This window comes from Anomaloglossus baeobatrachus, chromosome 6, assembly GCF_048569485.1.
Source record: "Anomaloglossus baeobatrachus isolate aAnoBae1 chromosome 6, aAnoBae1.hap1, whole genome shotgun sequence".
In the NCBI taxonomy this organism is placed as follows: Eukaryota; Metazoa; Chordata; class Amphibia; order Anura; family Aromobatidae; genus Anomaloglossus; species Anomaloglossus baeobatrachus.
In genome coordinates, this window is record NC_134358.1 from 34,256,956 (window position 1) to 34,279,288 (window position 22,333).

General features: G+C 49.8%; 1 protein-coding gene across 1 annotated transcript in view; it reads right to left on the minus strand.

The window, feature by feature from the left end:
- Positions 1–734: 734 nt before the first annotated feature.
- The window catches only part of PHF20L1 (PHD finger protein 20 like 1), a 162,697-nt gene continuing 141,098 nt past the window's right edge, over positions 735–22,333 (minus strand). Inside the window, exons 15-21 of the mRNA XM_075352848.1 lie at positions 18,230–18,394; positions 16,499–16,680; positions 12,888–12,987; positions 10,792–10,987; positions 9,705–9,996; positions 9,295–9,445; positions 735–961 (exon numbers count right to left, since the gene is read on the minus strand). Of these exons, the coding sequence (XP_075208963.1) occupies positions 819–961; positions 9,295–9,445; positions 9,705–9,996; positions 10,792–10,987; positions 12,888–12,987; positions 16,499–16,680; positions 18,230–18,394 (1,229 nt within the window). The 3' untranslated portion in view covers positions 735–818. The remainder of the gene's footprint in view (positions 962–9,294; positions 9,446–9,704; positions 9,997–10,791; positions 10,988–12,887; positions 12,988–16,498; positions 16,681–18,229; positions 18,395–22,333) is intronic.

Here is a 22,333-nt window from a genome sequence, read left to right on the forward strand (position 1 = left end):
GAGCGAAGAAAAAAAAAATAAAAAATAAAATAAAATAGAAAAAAATAAAATAAAAAAATAAGATGCTGGATGAGTAACTCAGGAAGCAATGAATCTGAGCTAAGGAAAAAACAAAAGAATAAAATGAAATTAAATAAAAAAAAAAAAAAAAAAAATAATAAATTGTTGGATTAGTAACTCTAGAAGCAATGAATCTGAGCAAAGGAAAAAACAAAAAAAATAATAGAAAAATAAAAAGGCAGATAAAAACAATATTATATATATGCTTACATATCTTAAATAAAATGTTCTCGGGTTTCTAGTATATACACAGTGGGATTACCTACTTTTTAGGTAAAAATCAATCTCTATTTGTTCTCAATCTATGCAGCAATACATAAAGAAATCACGTTCTGCATAGGAATATGAAGAGTGTTTGGAATACTGCTTCAATCCAAGGGTAACAAATTCAGCATAAAGAAATAAAGAAAAATAATAAAAAAAACAAAACAAAAAAAAGCTGGTGTGGCGTTGAGGAAATTCGGAACACGGATGTAATATCACTTCCCCTCCAGTAGAAGGCGCACATCTTATTCCTTATTGTGTCCTTATCCCAGGAATGAGAGGTCACAGCATGACTATCACTTTGCTGATCTGTACAGCCTGGAAGCGTGGGCCGGCTCTGGATTATAATCCTTGTGAAGGATTAATACTAAATAATAATATAATATATACTTTATTTATAATGTCAATAAAATCTGTACAAACTTTGTATCCTAAGTAAGAAAAATAGTTCAACCCCCAATGGCAGCGTCCAAGTCCCTCGGTCTTCTTTTTCGTCATACGGAGCAGAGGGTGGTGATTTGCTGGATTTTGCCCATGTCTATTAAAAGCTGCTTGATGCGCCTCTTTAGTTGCGGCAGCCTAGCCAGGGGGTCGGGGGGCTCCAGGTCCCCGGTGAAGTTCAGCCAGCTCTCTAAGACTTGGAGGAAATGAGAAGAGAGAGTCACAGAGGAAAAAGAGAATTTTGTTTACTTACCGTAAATTCTTTTTCTTATAGTTCCGACATGGGAGACCCAGACCATGGGTGTATAGCTTCTGCCTCCGGAGGACACACAAAGTACTACACTAAAAGTGTAGCTCCTCCCTCCGAGCATATACACTCCCCGGATGACAAATCCAACCAGTTTAGTGCAAAAGCTGAAGGAGGACATCCACCCATAAGTAGAGATAGAGTAAAACCCGGAATAACCGGAACCTCTGTCTACAACAACAGCCGGTGAAAACCCACGGAACAAGAAAGCTGCCAACAGGCAACAGGGAGGGTGCTGGGTCTCCCATGTCGGAACTATAAGAAAAAGAATTTACGGTAAGTAAACAAAATTCTCTTTTTCTTCATCGTTCCTTATGGGAGACCCAGACCATGGGACGTCTCAAAGCAGTCCATGGGTGGGAAATAAACAGAAACTGAGAAGTAGGCAAAACCTAACTTCACAAATGGGCGACAGCCGTCCGAAGGATGCGTCTGCCCAAGCTCGCATCTGCCGAAGCATGAGCATGCACCTGGTAGTGCTTCGAAAGGTTGTGCAGACTAGACCAAGTGGCAGCCTGACAGACCTGCTGAGCCGTAGGCCAAGAGGCACCGACAGCTCTGGTCGAGTGCACCTTAATCCCCGGCGGGGGAGGCACCTGAGAACATTGGTAGGCATCGGATATGGCCGACCTAATCCAACGAGCTAGGGTCGGTTTAGAAGCCGAGAGACCCTTGCGCTGACCTATGGTCAGCACAAAAAAAGGGGTGCACCGCCTAAGAACAGCGGTGTGTGACACATAGATCCGGAGCGTCCGCACCAAATCTAAAGCTTGCAACGCTTTCTCAAAGCGATGCACAGGGGCCGAACAAAGGGAAGACAATGAAATGTCCTGGTTAAGGTGGAAAGGAGACACCACCTTAGGGAGAAGGCACGGAGTCGGACGGAGAACCACCTTGTCTTGGTGAAAGACCAAAAAGGGTGACTCCGAAGAGAGCACAGTCAAATCAGAGACTCTCCTGAGAGAAATTATGGCCACCAGAAAGACCACTTTCTGTGAAAGACGAAACAACGAAACCTCCCTAAGAGGCTCAAAGGGGGGTTTCTGTAAGGCCGTGAGGACCAGATTAAGGTCTCAGGGATCCAGAGGCCGCCGGTAAGGCGGAATGATGTGAGATGCGCCCAGTATAAAGGTGCGCATCTAGGGCCAGCCGGGCGAAACACCGCTGGAACAACGCTGACAGAGCCGAGACCTGTCCCTTGAGGGAATTGAGGGACAGTCCTAGCTGCAGACCGGACTGTAGAAAGGACAGGATGGTCGGCAAGGAAAACGGCCAAGGAGCATGGCCGGAAGAACGACACCAGGACAGGAAAATTCTCCAAGTCCTGTGGTAAATCCTGGCCGAGGAAGACTTCCGAGCCTGAGTCATAGTGAAGATGACCTCGGAAGGAATGCCTGAAGCCGTAAGGATCCAGGGCTCAAGAGCCACGCCGTCAATCTGAGAGCCGCAGAATTCTGGCGGAAAACGGACCCTGTGAGGGTCTGGGCGGTCCGGGAGATGCCACGGCACCTCTATGGACAGACGGAGCAGGTCTGGGAACCAAGCTCGCCTGGGCCAGTCTGGAGCAATGATTATGACCCGACGGCCCTCCATTCTGATCTTGCGCAGGACTCTGGGCAAGAGAGCTAGAGGGGGAAACACGTAGGCCAGACGGAACTGGGACCAATCTTGAACCAGCGCGTCCGCTGCCAAGGCCTGAGGATCGTGGGAGCGAGCCACGTAAACCGGGACCTTGTTGTTGTGCCGGGATGCCATTAGATCCACTTCCGGAGTGCCCCACTTGCGGCAGATTGACCGGAACACTGCCGGATGCAGGGCCCACTCGCCGCTGTCTGCCTCCCAGTTTTCTAAGCCTGGGATGTGGACTGCGGATATGGTGGACTTGGAGTCCTCCGTCCACTGAAGGATACGTTGAACTTCCGACATTGCTAGGCAGCTGCGAGTCCCGCCTTGGTGATTGAGGTAGGCAACTGCTGTCGCGTTGTCTGACTGGACACGAATGTGCCTGCCCGCCAACAGGTGGTGAAAAACTACGAGAGCTAGGAGTACAGCCCTGATTTCCAGCACCTTGATCGAGAGGGCTGATTCGGACGGAGTCCAAGTGCCCTGTGCTCGGTGGTGGAGAAACACTGCTCCCCAGCCGGATAGACTGGCATCCGTGGTGAGAATCACCCAGGACGGGGCCAGAAAGGAGCGTCCCTGGGACAGAGAGAGGGGCCGAAGCCACCACTAAAGAGAGCTCCTGGTCTGTGGCGACAGAGCCACCAGCCTGTGCAAGGAAGAGGTCCGCTTGTCCCAACAGCGGAGAATGTCCAGCTGCAGAGGACGCAGATGGAACTGGCAAAGGGAACCGCTTCCATTGACGCCACCATCTGACCCAGCACCTGCATGAGGTGCCTGATGGAATGACGGCGGAGCCTCAGCAGAGAGCGAACCGCCAGATGAAGGGGCTGTTTGACTAAGGGCAGCTTCACAAGTGCCAGCAGAGTCTCGAATTGCATCCCTAGGTACGTAAGGTCCTAGGTCGGGGTCAGAGTGGACTGCAAGCGTGGCGAGAGTGAGCGAGACACGCCGCTGAGAGTGAGCGAGACACTCCGCTGACAGTCTGCACTGGATGAAGCCTTGACTAGAAGGTCGTCCAGGTAAGGAATCACTACCAACCCCTGGAGGTGCAGAACCGCAACCACTGCTGCCATGACCTTGTGAGTACACGAGGGGCCGTGGCTAACCCGAAGGGGAGAGCCACGAATTGGAAATGTTCCTCTCCGATTACAAAACGTAGCCATCGCTGGTGTGAAACTGCGATTGGCACAAGCAGAAAAACATCTCTGATGTCGATGGCTGCTAAGAAATCTCCTTGGGTCATTGACTGATCGCAGAGATTCCATGCAAAAATGCCGCACCTGACATGCTTGTTGAGAAGCTTGAGATCCAGGTCGGAAAGCACCGTCCTTTTCGGGGACTAGGAAGAGATTTGAGTAGAAATCTCTGAACTGTTCCCAGTCGGGAACTGGTACAATTACTCCATTGGCCTGCAAGAATGCCACGGCCTGTGAGAAGGCGGCGGCCTTGGGGCAGGGGGGAGTTGACAGAAAAAATCTGTTTGGCGGGCTGGATCTGTAGCCGTGGGAGATGGTAACCCACACCCACTGATCGAAGACGTGTTGAAACCACACGTCGCCCAAGAGGGAGAGCCTGCCACCGACCAAGGACGTTACTGGCGCGGCCAGATAATCAAGAGGAGGCTGCCTTGGTGGCAGCAGCTCCTGCGGACTTCTGAGGACGCGGCTTCATGCGCCAGTTGGATTACGGACCTTGGCTGAGTTAGTGGACGAGGCCGAGGGCTTAGAGGACGACCAGTTAGAGGAACGAAACCTCGACTGGTTCCTGCCCTGGACAGGTTTCCTGGGTTTGTGGCATGGAAGTACTCTTCCTGCCAAAAAACGTCCTTAATAATTTCATCCAGATGTTCACCGAATAGACTGGTCCCAGCAAAAGGGAGCCCAGCAAGGAACTTCTTAAGAAGCATCTGCCTTCCACTCTCGAAGCCACAGGAGCCTGCGGATAGCGAGGGAAGTAGCCGAGGCCACCGCAGTGCGGTGACAGTCTCCAGCATGGCAGACATGACATAGGATGAAAAGACTAAAGCCTGGAAGTTAAGGCAACCATTTCGGGCATAAAGTACCTGGTGAGGGAATGCATCTCCTCCAGAGAAGCAGGGATGGCTTTGAGAGCCCGCACTGCTGCAAAAGATGGGGAGCACGAGGCCCCCGCCGCCTCATATATAGATTTGGCCAGAAGGACAACCTGGCGGACAGTGGGATCCTTAGAGAGGTGCCGTCAGCCACTGATACAACTGTCCTGGCTGAAAGTCTAGACACCGGAGGGTCCACCCTTGGTGAATGAGCCCACTCCTTGACCACCACTGGTGGAAGGGGGAAACAGTCATCAGAACCACGCTTTGGGAGCGTCTGTCAGGACAGGCTCTGGGCTTGTCACAGTGGGCTGAAAACTGGAGTGGTTAAGGAACACACTCCTTGTTCTCTTAAGGTATACTGATGCCTTTCTGCCAGAGGGGAATGCACCCCTGATACAGGCGGATTGAGGTCCAGTACAAATATAATGGACGCAATCAAATCATTAGCATCTGCGTCACCTTCGGACAGATCCGTCCGAGCCCCTAGTAAAGGCATCCTCCTCGTCCTGCGAGTCAGCTCGTGAATCAGAGCTGCGGGACGAGGAAGGAAAGGGGACCCTGCGACTCCATTTTAGGAGGACGGGGTCTGAGACCAGATGAAGAATCCTCTGTGAGCTTTGCTGAGCGAGCCGTAGCAGCAGAAGCGCCCAGAGAAGGGGGCTGATGGATGCTCAGCAGTGTCCGGGACAGCTGTCCCCTGGAGAGAGGGATTCTGCCCAAACCGGGGGATCAACCACCGGAGCCGGAGCAGCTGGAGGGACCACTGATGAGCTTCCAGGCTGAGGGACCACTATGTTAGAGCAAGCATCACAATGTGGTTATGTGCTCGGTACAGACAGATCTACATGCAGTGCATAATAAGAACAGCCTTGCAGCCTTGCTCTGATGTGAGACATGCTGCAAAAGTGGGGGCTCCTGTCCAGAATGACCCCCAGCAGAGTATATAAACAGAGTATATAAGCAGCTGCACAACCGGAGGTTGTGGCTTGCCAGACCGTTTAACATAGGGACATCTCTGTGCCCTCCAGATCCCCCAGCCCAAGGCCCCCATTTGTCACAATGTGTTATGCAGACATTGAAAACGCCGAGAAAATGGCACCGGAGCGAGGAGAGGGGGCGGGGCCTACTCTGAGAGCTGGATCCGGAGGACAAATGAGGTATACAGGGGAGGGAATCTTTCCTCAGTGAGGAGTGTCCGTTCCCTGTGCTGAGCAGCCGCTGGGCGGAGCCACACTGTCCCTCTGCATGACTGACATGCAGGGGGAGTGAAACCGAAAGTAGGCCTCAGGCGAAGCCGGGGCCTAGATTTAAACATGCGGCCAGCGTGCAGGCACCATCGGCGCGGTTCTCCAGTGAAAACTGGAGAACCGGCCGGAAATGTTAACACAGTCATAAAACACACTCTCCCCAAAATATAAAGTACAAGGGACCCCTGGAAAGACCACCTTCTGTGGTAATAACGTCTCAGTACTTAGCTTGTGAGACGCAGGTGCCAGGTCCCTGGGAGGTGAGCGCTCCGTCCGACAGGATCCTGAACAGGGCTGCGGATGGAGACCGGTCTCCTGTAAAGCAGTGAGAACCGTGATGGCTCCCACTTCAAGCCAGAGCCCCAGGGGATGGTGAAGGAGCGCGGCATGTGAAGGCTGCAGCCTTGTAAAATCAACCTTAACAGCACCGCCGACACAGTGGGGTGAGAAGGGACATGCCGGGAGTCCAGATTGGACCCGCTTTTCTTCCAAATCTTTGAAATCAAAAATCAAAAATCAAAAATCAGAGGATGCATGTGTGTGTGTGACCTCCTGAACACAAAGCATTGAACTGGTTGGATTTGTCATCCGGGGAGTGTATATGCTCGGAGGGAGGAGCTACACTTTTAGTGTAGTACTTTGTGTGTCCTCCGGAGGCAGAAGCTATACACCCATGGTCTGGGTCTCCCATAAGGAACGATGAAGAAATGAGTAATAACATCTCCAATAGTCAGGGATGAGAGGTGCAATGGAAAGGATCGGGACAATGGCTGGAAACGTTCTCCTGCAAATATTGGGCAATCGCTTGGCGTCTCAGCAGTGAGGACAATGACGCTGGTTTGGGAGGTTCCTTCTAACAAGGCGAGATTAGATAAAGCGGGCAACTATTTTATAGTATCAATGTGAGTGTCAGAGCGACGAGAGAGGGAGCAAGCGAGAGCGTAGGTAGAGAGAGGCTGAAAACAAGACAGAAGGTTGGCATAAGAAAGCGAGGACAAAAGAGGAGGCTCACGCAGCAGCGAGCAGGGCGACACGAGCAGGGGCAGGAGAGCAAGTGTGGCGACTTGAGTAGGAGCGGGCAAGCGAGTGACCAGTGCAACGTGAGCAGGGGCAAGCAAGCGCGAGAATTGTGCGACGTGAGCAGGGGCAAGCAAGCAATGGTGCAACGTGAGCAGGGGCTGGCGAGGGAGCAGGGCAAAGTGAGGAAAGGCGGACGAGCGAGCAAGTGGGGTGACCTGAGCAGGAGCGGGCGAGCGAGAGAACGGGGCAATGTGAGCAGGGGCGAGCGAGAATATGGGGTGATGTGAGCAGGAGCAAGCAAGTGAAGGGGGTGACACAAACAGGGGCAGCCAAGCAGGGTGACGTGAGCCGGAGCGGGCGAGCGAGTGAACATGGCAACACGAGCAGGGGCACGTGAGAAAGTGGGGCAACACGAGCAGGTGTGGGCGAGTGAGCGGGACAACACAAGTAGGGGCGGCCGAGCAAGTGGGGTGATGTGAGCGGGGGCTGGTTAGGCAACAGGGTGACGCGAGTAAGGCTGTACAAGTGAGTAACGAGTGTGGCAACATGAACAGGGGCGGGCGAAAGAGTGGGGCAACGCTAGCAAGGGGGGGGAGAGAGAGGCCAGTCCGGCGAGGGCGACAGAGAGGCCAGTCCGGCGAGGGCGACAGAGAGGCCAGTCCGGCGAGGGCGACAGAGAGGCCAGTCCGGCGAGGGCGACAGAGAGGCCAGTCCGGCGAGGGCGACAGAGAGGCCAGTCCGGCGAGGGCGACAGAGAGGCCAGTCCGGCGAGGGCGACAGAGAGGCCAGTCCGGCGAGGGCGACAGAGAGGCCAGTCCGGCGAGGGCGACAGAGAGGCCAGTCCGGCGAGGGCGACAGAGAGGCCAGTCCGGCGAGGGCGACAGAGAGGCCAGTCCGGCGAGGGCGACAGAGAGGCCAGTCCGGCGAGGGCGACAGAGAGGCCAGTCCGGCGAGGGCGACAGAGAGGCCAGTCCGGCGAGGGCGACAGAGAGGCCAGTCCGGCGAGGGCGACAGAGAGGCCAGTCCGGCGAGGGCGACAGAGAGGCCAGTCCGGCGAGGGCGACAGAGAGGCCAGTCCGGCGAGGGCGACAGAGAGGCCAGTCCGGCGAGGGCGACAGAGAGGCCAGTCCGGCGAGGGCGACAGAGAGGCCAGTCCGGCGAGGGCGACAGAGAGGCCAGTCCGGCGAGGGCGACAGAGAGGCCAGTCCGGCGAGGGCGACAGAGAGGCCAGTCCGGCGAGGGCGACAGAGAGGCCAGTCCGGCGAGGGCGACAGAGAGGCCAGTCCGGCGAGGGCGACAGAGAGGCCAGTCCGGCGAGGGCGACAGAGAGGCCAGTCCGGCGAGGGCGACAGAGAGGCCAGTCCGGCGAGGGCGACAGAGAGGCCAGTCCGGCGAGGGCGACAGAGAGGCCAGTCCGGCGAGGGCGACAGAGAGGCCAGTCCGGCGAGGGCGACAGAGAGGCCAGTCCGGCGAGGGCGACAGAGAGGCCAGTCCGGCGAGGGCGACAGAGAGGCCAGTCCGGCGAGGGCGACAGAGAGGCCAGTCCGGCGAGGGCGACAGAGAGGCCAGTCCGGCGAGGGCGACAGAGAGGCCAGTCCGGCGAGGGCGACAGAGAGGCCAGTCCGGCGAGGGCGACAGAGAGGCCAGTCCGGCGAGGGCGACAGAGAGGCCAGTCCGGCGAGGGCGACAGAGAGGCCAGTCCGGCGAGGGCGACAGAGAGGCCAGTCCGGCGAGGGCGACAGAGAGGCCAGTCCGGCGAGGGCGACAGAGAGGCCAGTCCGGCGAGGGCGACAGAGAGGCCAGTCCGGCGAGGGCGACAGAGAGGCCAGTCCGGCGAGGGCGACAGAGAGGCCAGTCCGGCGAGGGCGACAGAGAGGCCAGTCCGGCGAGGGCGACAGAGAGGCCAGTCCGGCGAGGGCGACAGAGAGGCCAGTCCGGCGAGGGCGACAGAGAGGCCAGTCCGGCGAGGGCGACAGAGAGGCCAGTCCGGCGACAGAGAGGCCAGTCCGGCGACAGAGAGGCCAGCCCGGCGACAGAGAGGCCAGCCCGGCGACAGAGAGGCCAGCCCGGCGACAAAGAGGCCAGTCTGATAAAGGAGGGGTGAGCACATGAGAGTGCAGGGCAAGAGCGTAGACATATGCAAGAGGGCTCAAGCCAAACTACCAAAAGGACAAACTACCAAAAGGAGACTGTGAGAGTGAAGGCATGGGAAAGAGATGAATGACAAAGTGAGAAGAAGAGAAAACCCAGGTCCGTACCATCCACTTCCTTCTCTATGAGGTCCATGCGGGTGGTGACTTCATTCTGGACATTCTCGATGTGGGTGAGAAGGTTGAGCTGCCACTGGAGGCGAGTGTCCAGCTGCTCCTCCGCTGCCTTCTTGTCATTGCACACGTCGGCTGATACAGCCTGGAATACAAGGATTCATAGTCAGTAACAGGTGAGACGAATTGTGCCGGCGGCCGTGCACAATCTTAGCCCCACTAAGAGGTAGAAAACTCGGGAAGCTGCAGTTCCCCCCAGTCTGGCCCTTCATACACATATCAGTCTAAGAATATGAGACACTGGGTGCTGTATGGCGGGCACTCATACTGTAGAGCAGCTATGGTTGTCTGTGACACAGAAAGACTAGATAGGTCACTGAGGAGATTTGTTTCCGGTCTCTCACCTGCTCGCTCCTTCTTTCGGTATTTACATGATCTGATAGTCTTCTTCTTGCCTCGGCGTGAAAGTTGCTCTTGTGGCCATCCACCAATACAATGCTGTTTTCCTCAGGCTTTCCGGTGTTGTTCGGGGCTTGGTTTTCTCCGCCACCATCCTGGGGCTTTTGGTAGCTGTGCTCGCTGGTTACGTACGTCTCATCCGTCTTGCCTAGCTTGTTTGTTGGCCCTTTATGGTTTTGCCCGCACGTGCCTTTTCCTTGTCGGGACCATAGTCGGAGGTCAGGGTGGTCTTTGTTCCTGCAAATAGCAAAGTTTGAGATGAGCAAAAAGAACAGCAACAGCGTCTGCTCTTACGAGCAAGGATGAGGCGAACTAACAAGAATGCATTTTGTCTGCATATAATACTGCACTTTCCGCCGTATCACAAGAAATATACATATACACACATAAACCTATATAGTGCATAGCAAAAATGAGTACACCCTCTTGGAAAACTAAGACTCTGTGGGTTCCACTGACGACATATTGACAGAGCAGCTCCTTCTCTTCCGCTCTGCTCTGTTTATGGGGTGTGACTGCTGAGGTCATGCTGATTGACAGCCAGCTCCACGCAGATAGGCAGCAGGGAGCCAACTGCCAATCAGCATAACCTCAGCAAACACTCCATCAACAAAGCACAGCTGAAGAGAAGGAGCTGCTCTGTTGACGTGAAGCAGCAGAATCGCCGGCAGTGACCGTTCTAAGGCTCGCTTCACATCAGTGGTCACACGTGACCGCATCTTGCCGCGATACCATTGTAAATGAATGGAGCTGAAACGCATTTGTGCCGGATCCGGATTTCCGGCAAAATACCGCTGATGTGAGAGCAGCCTTAGCTGGTGACGGGTAGAACACAACGGAAGGTAGTTAGCAAGTACCTGACTGTTTGATCTTAAGCCTAAAATAAAAAAAAAAACAACAAAACAACCTGTTTTGAATGCAGCTCTGGATGTGACTGGAGTAAGCTACAAGGATGGTGCCAAAATAGCAAATTAACTCCTCAGAGGGGGTAACCGAGTAACAAAAAGGATTAGATCACAGGTCACCACTTACTTCAGAATCCCGAACTTTAGCTGCAGTCCGTGAAGTATTTCGGTCACGCCGTACACGTCGGCCAGGAGGTGATGGGTGGATACAATCTTTTTGGTGTTCAGATAGGAGTAGTTCTCGTTTATGAAGGAGAGGCCACACATGCGCCCGTTATTAAACCATTCCCTGTCGTACTTGTATCTCGCGCTCCATCTCTGGCCTGTGAATCAAAAGCCAAGGAGTCAAAGAAGACAAGGAAAAAATGCAGGAAAACTTTAAAAAGTGTATAAAGAAATAGAACATTGCCCCATTAAAGCCACAGAGAGTCATTCTCAGGATTGGTGGTGGTTCATAACACCATGTTCCAAATTATTATGCAAATGATATTTTTCTCTGATTATCCTAAATGTTTGGTGCAAATGACAGTCAGTCTAATAAAAGTCATCACCCGTTAGAGGATACATCGAATATTATTGAAGAAACCTCCCAATGATAACAGTATAATCTTCCTGTTCCACATTATTAGGCACAGGAGAGTTTCTAAACAATTTATATCTTTTAAAGAACTGAAAATGCTGATTTGTGGAATTTGCAGCATTAGGAGGTCACATTCACCGAAATAAAAAGTTATTTAAATCCCAAACATCCTAACAGGCCACGTTACATGTAACATAGGAACCCTTCTTTGATGTCACCTTCACAATTCTTGCATCCATTGAACTTGTTGAGTTTTTGGAGAGTTTCTGCTTGAATTTCTTTGCATGATGTCAGAATCGCCTCCCAGAGCTGTTGTTTTGATGTGACCTGCCTCCCACCCTCATAGATCTTTTGCTTGATGATCCTCCAAAGGTTCTCTATAGGGTTGAGGTCAGGGGAAGAGGAGTTTATCTCTTTTTATGCCCATAGCAGCCAATGACACAGGGGTATTCTTTGCAGCATGAGATGGTGCATTGTCATGCATGAAGATGATTTTTCTTCTGAAGGCACGTTTCTGCTTTTTGTACCATGGAAGAAAGTTGTCAGTCAGAAACTCTATATACTTAGCAGAGGTCATTTTCACACGTTCAGGAACCCTAAAGGGGTCTACCAGATGTCTCCCCATGATTCCGGCCCAAAACATGACTCCTCCACCTCCTTGCTGACGTCGCAGCCTTGTTTGGACACAGTGGCCATCCACCAACCATCCACTACTCCACCATCTGGACCATCCAGGGTTGTTCGACACTCATCAGTAAACAAGACTGTTTGGAAATTAGTCTTCATGTATGTCTGGGCCTACTGCAACCGTTTCTGCTTGTGAGCACTGGTTAGGGGTGGCCGAATAGTAGGTTTATGCCCCACAGCAAGGCTCTGAAGGATCCTGTACCTTAAGGTTTGAGTGACTCTAGAGGCTCCAGCAGCTTCAAATATCTGTTTGCTGGTTTGTAAAGGCTTTTTAGCAGCTGCTCTCTTAATCCGATGGACTTGCCTGGCAGAAACCTTCCTCATTCTGCCTCTATCAGCACCAACAAGTATGTGCTGTGAATCAGCCAAAAATCTCTTCATAGTACGATGATCACGCTTACGTTTTCGTGAAATATCCAATGTTTTCATCCCTTGTTCAAGGCATTACAGTATTTGATGCTTTTCAGCAGCAGAGAGATCCTTTTTCTTTCCAGTGTTTCTTAAAAACTGTGGCTGCTTAATATTGTGGAACATCCAGTTTCCTTTTATTGGGCCTCACCTGGAAACTAATTATCACAGGTATCTGAGATTGATTTCAGTGACCAAAGAACCCTGAGACACAAAACCAGCAATGAGCTTCATTATTAATCGCTAGGACACTTAAACCCAATTTGCATAATAATTTGGAACGTGGTGTAGTTTGTTGGGGCTCCCACCGTTCATAAAGTGATGGCACACTTTATTGATATGCAGTCACATTGTAGGACGGGATAAGAACTGTAACTTGTTGCAAAGCCGAGGGCCGGCCGAATCTGAAGCAAAGGCTGCACATGCTCTGCACAGAGCCCTCTGGCCCTTTATCTTCCCTCCATTCAGTGCACATTGGGCTGACTCCCGGCTGCCCGTCATTTGCACCGAATGCACTGTACCTGCATGGAGCAGAATCCTGTCCTCACCTGGCGGGTCGCTGCACACGTAGCAGATGTACTGCTCAGGAATACTGTCCTCCAGAAGCCCCATGCAAATGCTGTGCTGCCAACACAGACACTCCTCGCACTGCAAAACATGAAATAAAGCATTGCTATGTAAAGGGAAACTGCAAAATGTCATTCTACATGAAACGTCCCCAACTGGAGGGGAAAATATTGCATCGCCCTATTTTAAAACTGTCCCATGTTTTTCTATTTCCCCCTCCTTTCTTCAAACAGTCATGATTTTATTTTATTTTTACACCCACATTGCCATATAACGTATTTTTGGCAGGACGAGCTGTAGTTTTGAGCGACACCTTTCATTATACCACATAATGTATGCTTTTCAAGCTTTGTCTCTTTCTCTGGTTTTGTTTTTATTTTTTATTCCCCACTAGGTAACCTGTATTGGCCAGAACTTGAATTCACAGACTGGGCTTCAAAGGAGCACAAAGATGGCAGCCATGGGACCCTTCAGTAGCCCCATCGCTGCCGATGCAATCCAACAGCTCCAGATGACTGTGTCACCGCGGGACCTGAGATGATGCGCCGTCCTGATCGTGCCACCTAAATGTCGCTGTCAATTCCTTCAATGTTTCTACGATCTCTGCTAGATGAGAAACCTGCCGTGACGATCTCCAGCAGGAACGAGTGCAACTTCATTATATATTATATATATATATATATATATATATATATATATATATATATATATATATATATATATATATATATATATATATATATATATATATATATATATATATATATATATATATATATATATATATGTATATATATAAAAAATCCTCCAGGTCAGTACAATTACGCAGATACCTAATGTGTATAGTTTTCTTGTTAATTTAAGTAGTAAAAAAAAATAAATCTGAACTTTGTATTTAAAAAAGTAAATAAATAATTTTTTCTTTGTGTCGTCATTTTCTGAGTCTCATATCATTTCCATTTCGGGACATGGGGCAGGGTAATGACCTGTTTTTGCGCCTTTGCTGACATTTTATTCAGATGTTCTGATTGCCTCTTATTGCATTTTATTGCAATTTAGCAGCGACCTAAAAAAACTCATAATTCTGGCGTATTGTTTTTTTTCCTCAATACGCAATTTACCATTTGGATTAATTTATAAAATATTGTGATAGATCAGACTTTTACTAAAGCAGCAATACCAAATATGTGTGTTTTGTTTTTTTAATAGCTTTATTTTTTAATGGAGGTGATTTCAACTTTTGCATTTTTTTATTTCTTTTTTTAATTTTTGTTGACTTTTTACTGTATTTTTGTATGTATCATAAATATGAATTTATTAGTCCCCTTAGGATACGTGAAGCTGCGATCGTCTGTTTGTGCTATACACAGCACTGCATGAGCACTGCTATGTATGGTGAATATCTGTCTCCTATGAACGTCAGCTACAATCTGGCTTTCACAGGAGTATTGTAATTACTATTTTTGTATGTATCATGAATATGAATTTATTAGTCCCTTTAGGATATAGGATACGTGAAGCTGCGATCGTCTGTTTGTGCTATACACAGCACTGCATGAGCACTGCTATGTATGGTGAATATCTGTCTCCTATGAACGTCAGCTACAATCTGGCTTTCACAGGAGTATTGTAATTACTATTTTTGTATGTATCATGAATATTAATTTATTAGTCCCTTTAGGGTACGTGAAGCTGCGATCATCTGATCGTTTGTGCTATACACAGCACTGCATGAGCACTGCTATGTATGGTGAAAATCAGTCTCCTATGAACGTCAGCTACAATCTGGCTTTCACAGGAGTATTGTAATTACTATTTTTGTATGTATCATGAATATGAATTTATTAGTCCCTTTAGGGTACGTGAAGCTGCGATCATCTGATCGTTTGTGCTATACACAGCACTGCATGAGCACTGCTATGTATGGTGAAAATCAGTCTCCTATGAATGTCAGCTACAATCTGGCTTTCACAGGAGTATTGTAATTACTATTTTTGTATGTATCATGAATATGAATTTATTAGTCCCTTTAGGGTACGTTAAGCTGCGATCATCTGATCGTTTGTGCTATACACAGCACTGCATGAGCACTGCTATGCATGGTGAATATCTGTCTCCTATGAACGTCAGCTACAATCTGGCTTTCACAGGAGTATTGTAATTACTATTTTTGTATGTATCATGAATATGAATTTATTAGTCCCTTTAGGGTACGTGAAGCTGCGATCATCTAATCGTTTGTGCTATATGGTGAATATCTGTCTCCTATGAACGTCAGCTACAATCTGGCTTTCACAGGAGTATTGTAATTACTATTTTTGTATGTATCATGAATATGAATTTATTAGTCCCTTTAGGGTACGTGAAGCTGCGATCATCTAATCGTTTGTGCTATACACAGCACTGCATGAGCACTGCTACGCATGGTGAAAATCAGTTTCCTATGAACGCCAGCTACAATCTGGCTTTTACAGGAGTATTGTAATTACTATTTTTGTATGTATCATGAATATGAATTTATTAGTCACTTTAGGGTACGTGAAGCTGCGATCATCTAATCGTTTGTGCTATACACAGCACTGCATGAGCACTGCTGTGCATGGTGAATATCTGTCTCCTATGAACGCCAGCTACAATCTGGCTTTTATAGGAGTATGGTAATGACAGTGGTAATGACAGGCATGGGGGTCTTTGCAGACCCCTGGTTGCTGTGGCCACTCATCGGTACCCTGCGATCACGTCACAGGCACTCCGATAAGCGTTTGGTATGGCATAACCATATGCGGTTGCGTGTTAAATGCCACGGTCAGAGCAACTCCACCCACGGCTGTTTGGGCTGAATAATTCAGACATCACCTGCCATTCAAGAAGCAGCCTCAGCGTGCGAGCCCGCATCAAAGCCATGGACATGACATATGACGTAAACAGTATATCATATGTCTTGAAGGGAAAAAGACACAATGGTGCCAAAAAATATTTATTATTACCCACTTTATTTTTGAAGAGGAAAATGGGGAGTTGATTTAAACTTTTATAAATCAGTTTAAAATGTCTTACAATATATACATTTGTAAGTTTCTCTTCTAGACACCTTCGTGCCCCCGCAATCATCGGATTGGTTTAACTGCAATTCCACGGCAATGCAGTATATAGTAAAAATCTCGATTCCCAATGAAGTGAATGCTTGGTGGCTCAAAAATATATACTGCTTTAGTAAAGTATATAGTGTAACTGATATTGTCCTGTGAAGCCTACCCCAAGACTGCACTTCAGAAGAGGATCAAGAAGGCAACCATGGGGGTCTTCAGCAGGTCTCCGGCTGCCATTAAAGGGCAACAGCAAATAAGTATGTAAACGCAGCTGTCGGTGATTGGTAACTGCTTAAATATAGTTCAACAGCAGCAATCAGAGGTAGCTCCGCTAGCTGCAGATATAGGCAGGTGCCGGCTGTGGAATACATCCAGCTCCTGCCTGCTATGGAACGAGTTTAGCTCCTGAGCCCCGCTATATAGAGAACAAGCGATGAAAGCCACAGGTCATTAAGGGCTAAAATTATCTAAGGGTTAGAATAGCAGAAGAATCTGGGACCCACCTGAATCATGAAGCCGTTCTCCTCGTCCAGCTCGCACACACACCTGACGATCTCGCTGGCGCCTTCATCCTCGTCTTGAGACTCCTCAAAGTTTGTGGAATCGAATTCCTGGTTGTACTCATCACCGCTGAGGATCAAACTCTCAGTGGATGAGTCTTCGAGAAATTCCATGTTGGAAAGGTCTGGTGGGGAAAACAGAAGAGAGAAGAGCTCAGGAGTGGCGTTATACAGCCAGTGCCAGCCTCTAAAGGCAGGAGGGGACAGAGTTGGAAGGAGACAGTGGAAGGGAAGGGGGTGGGGGAGACAGAGGCTGGAGGGCTGATGAGGGGTGAGCTGACAGGGGTGGGGGTGGGGCGGGGGAGACAGGAGCAGGGGGGGTGGGAGAGACAGGAGCAGGGGGGGGGGACAGGAGCAGGGGGGGAGACAGGAGCAGGGGGGGGAGACAGGAGCGGGGGGGGGGACAGGAGCAGGGGGTGGGGGAGACAGGAGCAGGGGGGGGGGGGGGGAGACAGGAGCAGGGGGTGGGGGGGGAGACAGGAGCAGGGGGTGGGGGGGAGACAGGAGCAGGGGGGGGGAGACAGGAGCAGGGGGGGGGAGACAGGAGCAGGGGGGGGGGGGAGACAGGAGCAGGGGGGGGGAGACAGGAGAAGGGGGGGAGGAGACAGGAGCAGGGGGGGGGAGACAGGAGCAGGGGGGGAGAGACAGGAGCAGGGCGGGGAGACAGGAGCAGGGGGGGGGGAGACAGGAGCAGGGGGGGGGGAGACAGGAGCAGGGGGGGGGGAGACAGGAGCAGGGGGGGAGACAGGAGCAGGGGGGGGAGACAGGAGCAGGGGGGGGAGACAGGAGCAGGGGGGGGAGACAGGAGCAGGGGGGGGAGACAGGAGCAGGGGGGGGAGACAGGAGCAGGGGGGGGAGACAGGAGCAGGGGGGGGAGACAGGAGCAGGGGGGGGAGACAGGAGCAGGGGGGGGAGACAGGAGCAGGGGGGGGAGACAGGAGCAGGGGGGGGAGACAGGAGCAGGGGGGGGAGACAGGAGCAGGGCAGGGGGGGGAGACAGGAGCAGGGGGGGGAGACAGGAGCAGGGGGGGGGAGACAGGAGCAGGGGGGGGGGGGAGACAGGAGCAGGGGGGGGAGACAGGAGCAGGGGGGGGAGACAGGAGCAGGGGGGGGAGACAGGAGCAGGGCGGGGGGGGAGACAGGAGCAGGGCAGGGGGGGAGACAGGAGCAGGGCGGGGGGGGAGACAGGAGCAGGGCGGGGGGGGAGACAGGAGCAGGGCGGGGGGGGAGACAGGAGCAGGGCGGGGGGGGAGACAGGAGCAGGGCGGGGGGGGAGACAGGAGCAGGGCGGGGAGGGGCGGGGGAGACAGGAGCAGGGCGGGGGGGGGAGACAGGAGCAGGGCGGGGGGGGAGACAGGAGCAGGGCGGGGGGGGGGGGGGACAGGAGCAGGGCGCGGGGGGGGGACAGGAGCAGGGCGCGGGGGGGGGGGGAGACAGGAGCAGGGCGGGGGGGAGACAGGAGCAGGGCGGGGGGGAGACAGGAGCAGGGCGGGGGGGAGACAGGAGCAGGGCGGGGGGGGAGACAGGAGCAGGGCGGGGGGGGATGGGAGACAGGAGCAGGGCGGGCGGGGGGGGGACAGGAGCGGGGGGGGCTGGGAGACAGGAGCAGGGGGCCAACAGATAGAAACATAGTTGTGAGACAAAATTAGATGAAGTTTCTGGGTCTGTACGAACTTTCTCCAGTGAGATCCACAGAAAGGATGGCGCATGGAAACTGGAAGGTTGTATTCTTTACTGTTAAAGTGTTGTTTGGAACCACATAGTTCGAGGACGGGAGCAAAATCGGAGAGACACTTCTGTCCAAGAAGTCCAAGGATCCCTCTTCAAAGTCTGAATGTTCTGTGTGAGGGACACAAACAATGTAAAGAACGCGGAAGAACAGAATCCCGGAGACTGAGGCCTCTATGGACTTTCCTTCCTACAGGTCACCGCACCACACACTGTACACCTGCAGCACATCTACAAAAGTCACTACAGGAGGCGCAGTCACATTATTTAGTAAAAATCCAAATGAAGAAAGAGTGAAAAAAAATAATTGTTTTAGGGGGATTTGTATTTACCGGGTTCATTCATGTGTGTGGTAAAAATGTTCTGGGAAATATTCTCCAGGTCAGATTTTTATTTTTTTACTTTAGTGGTTTTAAAATGTTTAAAATTTTGTGAAATAAGGCTGCTTTCACACATCCGGATTTTGCTCTGCGGCACAATACGGCGTTCTGCAGAAAAACCGCAACCGGCTTTTGTAACGCCGGTTGCGTTTTTTTTGCATAGACTTACATTAGTGCCGTATTGTGCCGCAGGGGTTTGCGTTCGGTCCGGTTTTGGCCGCATGCGGCAGATTTAGCCGATGCCGCGGCCGGATCGAACGTTCCCTGCAACGTTTTTTGCTCCGGCAAAAAACACCGCATCGCGCCGCATCCGGCCGCTGCGGCGCATTTTTCAATGCATACCCTATGGAGGCCGGATGCGGCGCGATGCGGAAAAAACCGCATCCGGTCGCTGCATGCAGTTTTTCCACTGCGCATGCGCAGTAGCATGCCGCAACCGGAAAAAAACGGACGGGCCGCATGTAAAAACTTATGCAAAGGATGCGGTGTTTTCGCCGCATCCGTTGCATAGTTTTCACAGCCGGATTGAGCCGCACTGCTCAAACCGGATGTGTGAAAGTAGCCTTAATAAATATTTTTTGCCATTTTCTGAGATCCAATATTGTATGTCTCCACTGATAGAGCGGTGCGAGGGCCGGTGTTCTCAGCGCTGTCCTGTTTATTAATAGTGAGTGAGGTGGAAAACTAAAAACATCAATTATGGAGATCCAATTATTTTATTTTTTTTTATTTATTTATGGCATTCATAGATGAGAAAATAAAAAAAATCTCTATATTTGGATAGAATGGATTTTTACAGAGGTAGCGATGCCAAACATCTAAAGGAAAATTTTATCATGAAAGTCAGGTGTTAAGTAGATAGAAACAGCAATGGTGATTTCATCATCTCAAACAATTTATTGAAACGAAAGCCAACACCGGTGGTGGGTATACTCCTCCACCCCTCCACCCCCAAATGTCAATGTCTCAATAACTTGTCATGTGGCCTTCAGCATCAATTACAGCTGACAACGACGCCTCCTGCTGGTCACAAATGTAGTTCTTGGCATGGCAGTCCACTCTTCTTGAGGGCCCTGCCTCAGGTCATTGAGGTTCTGGGGTTCAGAGTTATGGCCGCTACACGGCAACTCAGCTGATCCATAGGTTTTCTATGGGATTCAGGTCTGGAGAAAGTGCAGCTGCTCCATTTGAGGGTCCCCCAGTCTCCAGCAGCCGTTCTCTAATGATACGATCTCCATGAGCTGGAGCATTGTAGGCCATGAAGATGACATTAGGCCTGTATTGTTCATGCAGAGGCACAAGACTGGAATAATGGTGATATTCCAGTAGTAGGGGATATCACTGTACCATTTACACAGTATAGGGCTGTTCTGTACTGACTAGAGACAATGGCCTTCACTAATACCACCACCAATAAAGGCTCGTCTGGTGAAAACAGTGATTGAAGGACAGTGCTCTTCTTGACATCCCCAAAATCATTGGTGGACATCATTCTGCTCAGCGTGAATCGACTTTCATCAGTGACCAGCACGGAGGCCACTGGTCCCTCGTTCACAGTAGAGGACGCCTGTGCCTGGTGGTGTGGTCAGGTACGTAGATGTCGCCTCTGCCTGGTGGTGTAGTCCGGTAACTCGCAGGTCGTCTAGCACACAAAACCACACTAATGTAAATAGTTTCTATGGTCTGTTGTGATATTTGGTGCCTCTCGCCTCCCTTTAATGTGCCTGGAGTTGTGTGACATTCATCATGTGGCTCCACAGGACATTGTTCACAATGAAGCGGTCATTAGTGTGGGATGTGGCCAGAGGACGTCCATTTCTCTGCCTTTCTGGGACTCTTCCAGTCTTTCTGTATCTCTGCAAAACCTGCTTGTGACACTGTGACTCTCTAAGCATCTTGAAGCCTCTCAATGGCGTGGTACTCCTAATAAATTCTTAGGTATTGTCTTTGTCTCAATGAGGAAGGATGTTTAAATATCAACTTTATTTTAACCCCAAAATGTATTGGGTAATTCATGTATCAAACATCTGTTGTGAATTTTGCCCATAAGCTCCTTGTTAGAGAACAGCAAGTTGTGTAAAAAGTCTTGAAACATTGGACATGGGCACCCAAAGGCTTAGAGAAGGTCACATTGAGCTCACCTGAAAAGGTTACAGGGCATTCTAGAATCTTTTCTGAAATTTCATCCAAAAGCCAAATATTTTTTGTGAGCAGTATGTGTATGTGTCTTTTATATATATATATATATATATATATATAAAAATATATATATATATATATATATATATATATATATATATATATATAAAAACATATAATATATAATATATATTGTATATATATATAAAAAATATATATATATATATATATATATAAAAAATATATATATATATATATATATATATATACATACACACACATATATATACATACCCACACACGAACATACACAGTGGGTGAAATATATATTGAACACGTCACCAATTTTCTAAGTAATTATATATTTAATGTTGATATTCACATGAATTTCTCACCAGATGCTTGAAACAGACCATCCAATCCCCTCAGGCAAAGAAATCAAACCATAAATGGTCCATAAATTAAGTTATAATAAGAAATGACACAGGGAAAAGGTACTGAACACATGGAGAAGGAGAGGTGGAAAAAGCCATGGAAAGTCATGACACCAGCTGAAATCAACTAGTAATTGAAAGCAATCCTGCCACTTAGTGAAAAATAATATCAGTTGCTTCAACTGATGGCCTATAAAAAGGTGTCTCATTACGAAGGGGCCACACAAGAAACATCTCATGATGGGTAAAACCAGTGAGCTGTCTGAAGACCTTTCCAGCCTTAGTGTTGGAAAAAAAATACAGAAAACTTTCTAAACTACGGACTATTCCATTGAGCACTTTTGGGGCCAATATCCGGAAGCGGAAATAAAATTATTACACCATAAAGCAGCCACGACCAGGTGCTCCCTGCAAGATTTCAGAGGAGTGAAAAGAATTATCAAAAGAGTTGTCCAAGAGCCAAGGACAACTGTAGAGAGCTACAGAAAGACCTGGAATCAGCAGCTTACAATTGTGTAAAAGCAAATAAGTAATGCACTCCCCCTTCCATGGCCTATATGCACGCTCATGTACGCACCACACAAAACTCCATTGCTGAACAAAAAGCAGATTCAGGCGTGTTTAAAGTTGTCTCGTGAAATGAGAGCAACATTGCACTATTTGGAGCCCATAATACACAGCATGCGTGGAGGTTATGGCAATGGTTATGGCAGTGACATGTGAAGGGTGGGAACATGTAGTGTGTGACTGTTTTTCAGCAAATGGCACGGGTAAACTTCATATAATTGAAAGAAGGATGAATAAACAAATGTACTGAGACATCATTGATAAAAATCTGCTGCCATCTACCAGGATGATGAAGATGAAACGAGGGTGGACATTTCAGCAAAACAATGATCCCAAACACACGGCCAAGGAAACTCAACTACTAGAATGGCCAAGCCGATCACCGGACCTTAATCCAATAGAAAATACATGGAAGGCACTAAAGGTCAAAGATCATAGAAGGAGTCGGGATCTGCAGGATGGGAGGAGTGTCTGTGTGGAAGAATGGGCCAAAATCACTCCTGAGCAATGCAGGAAACTAGTGTCTCTAT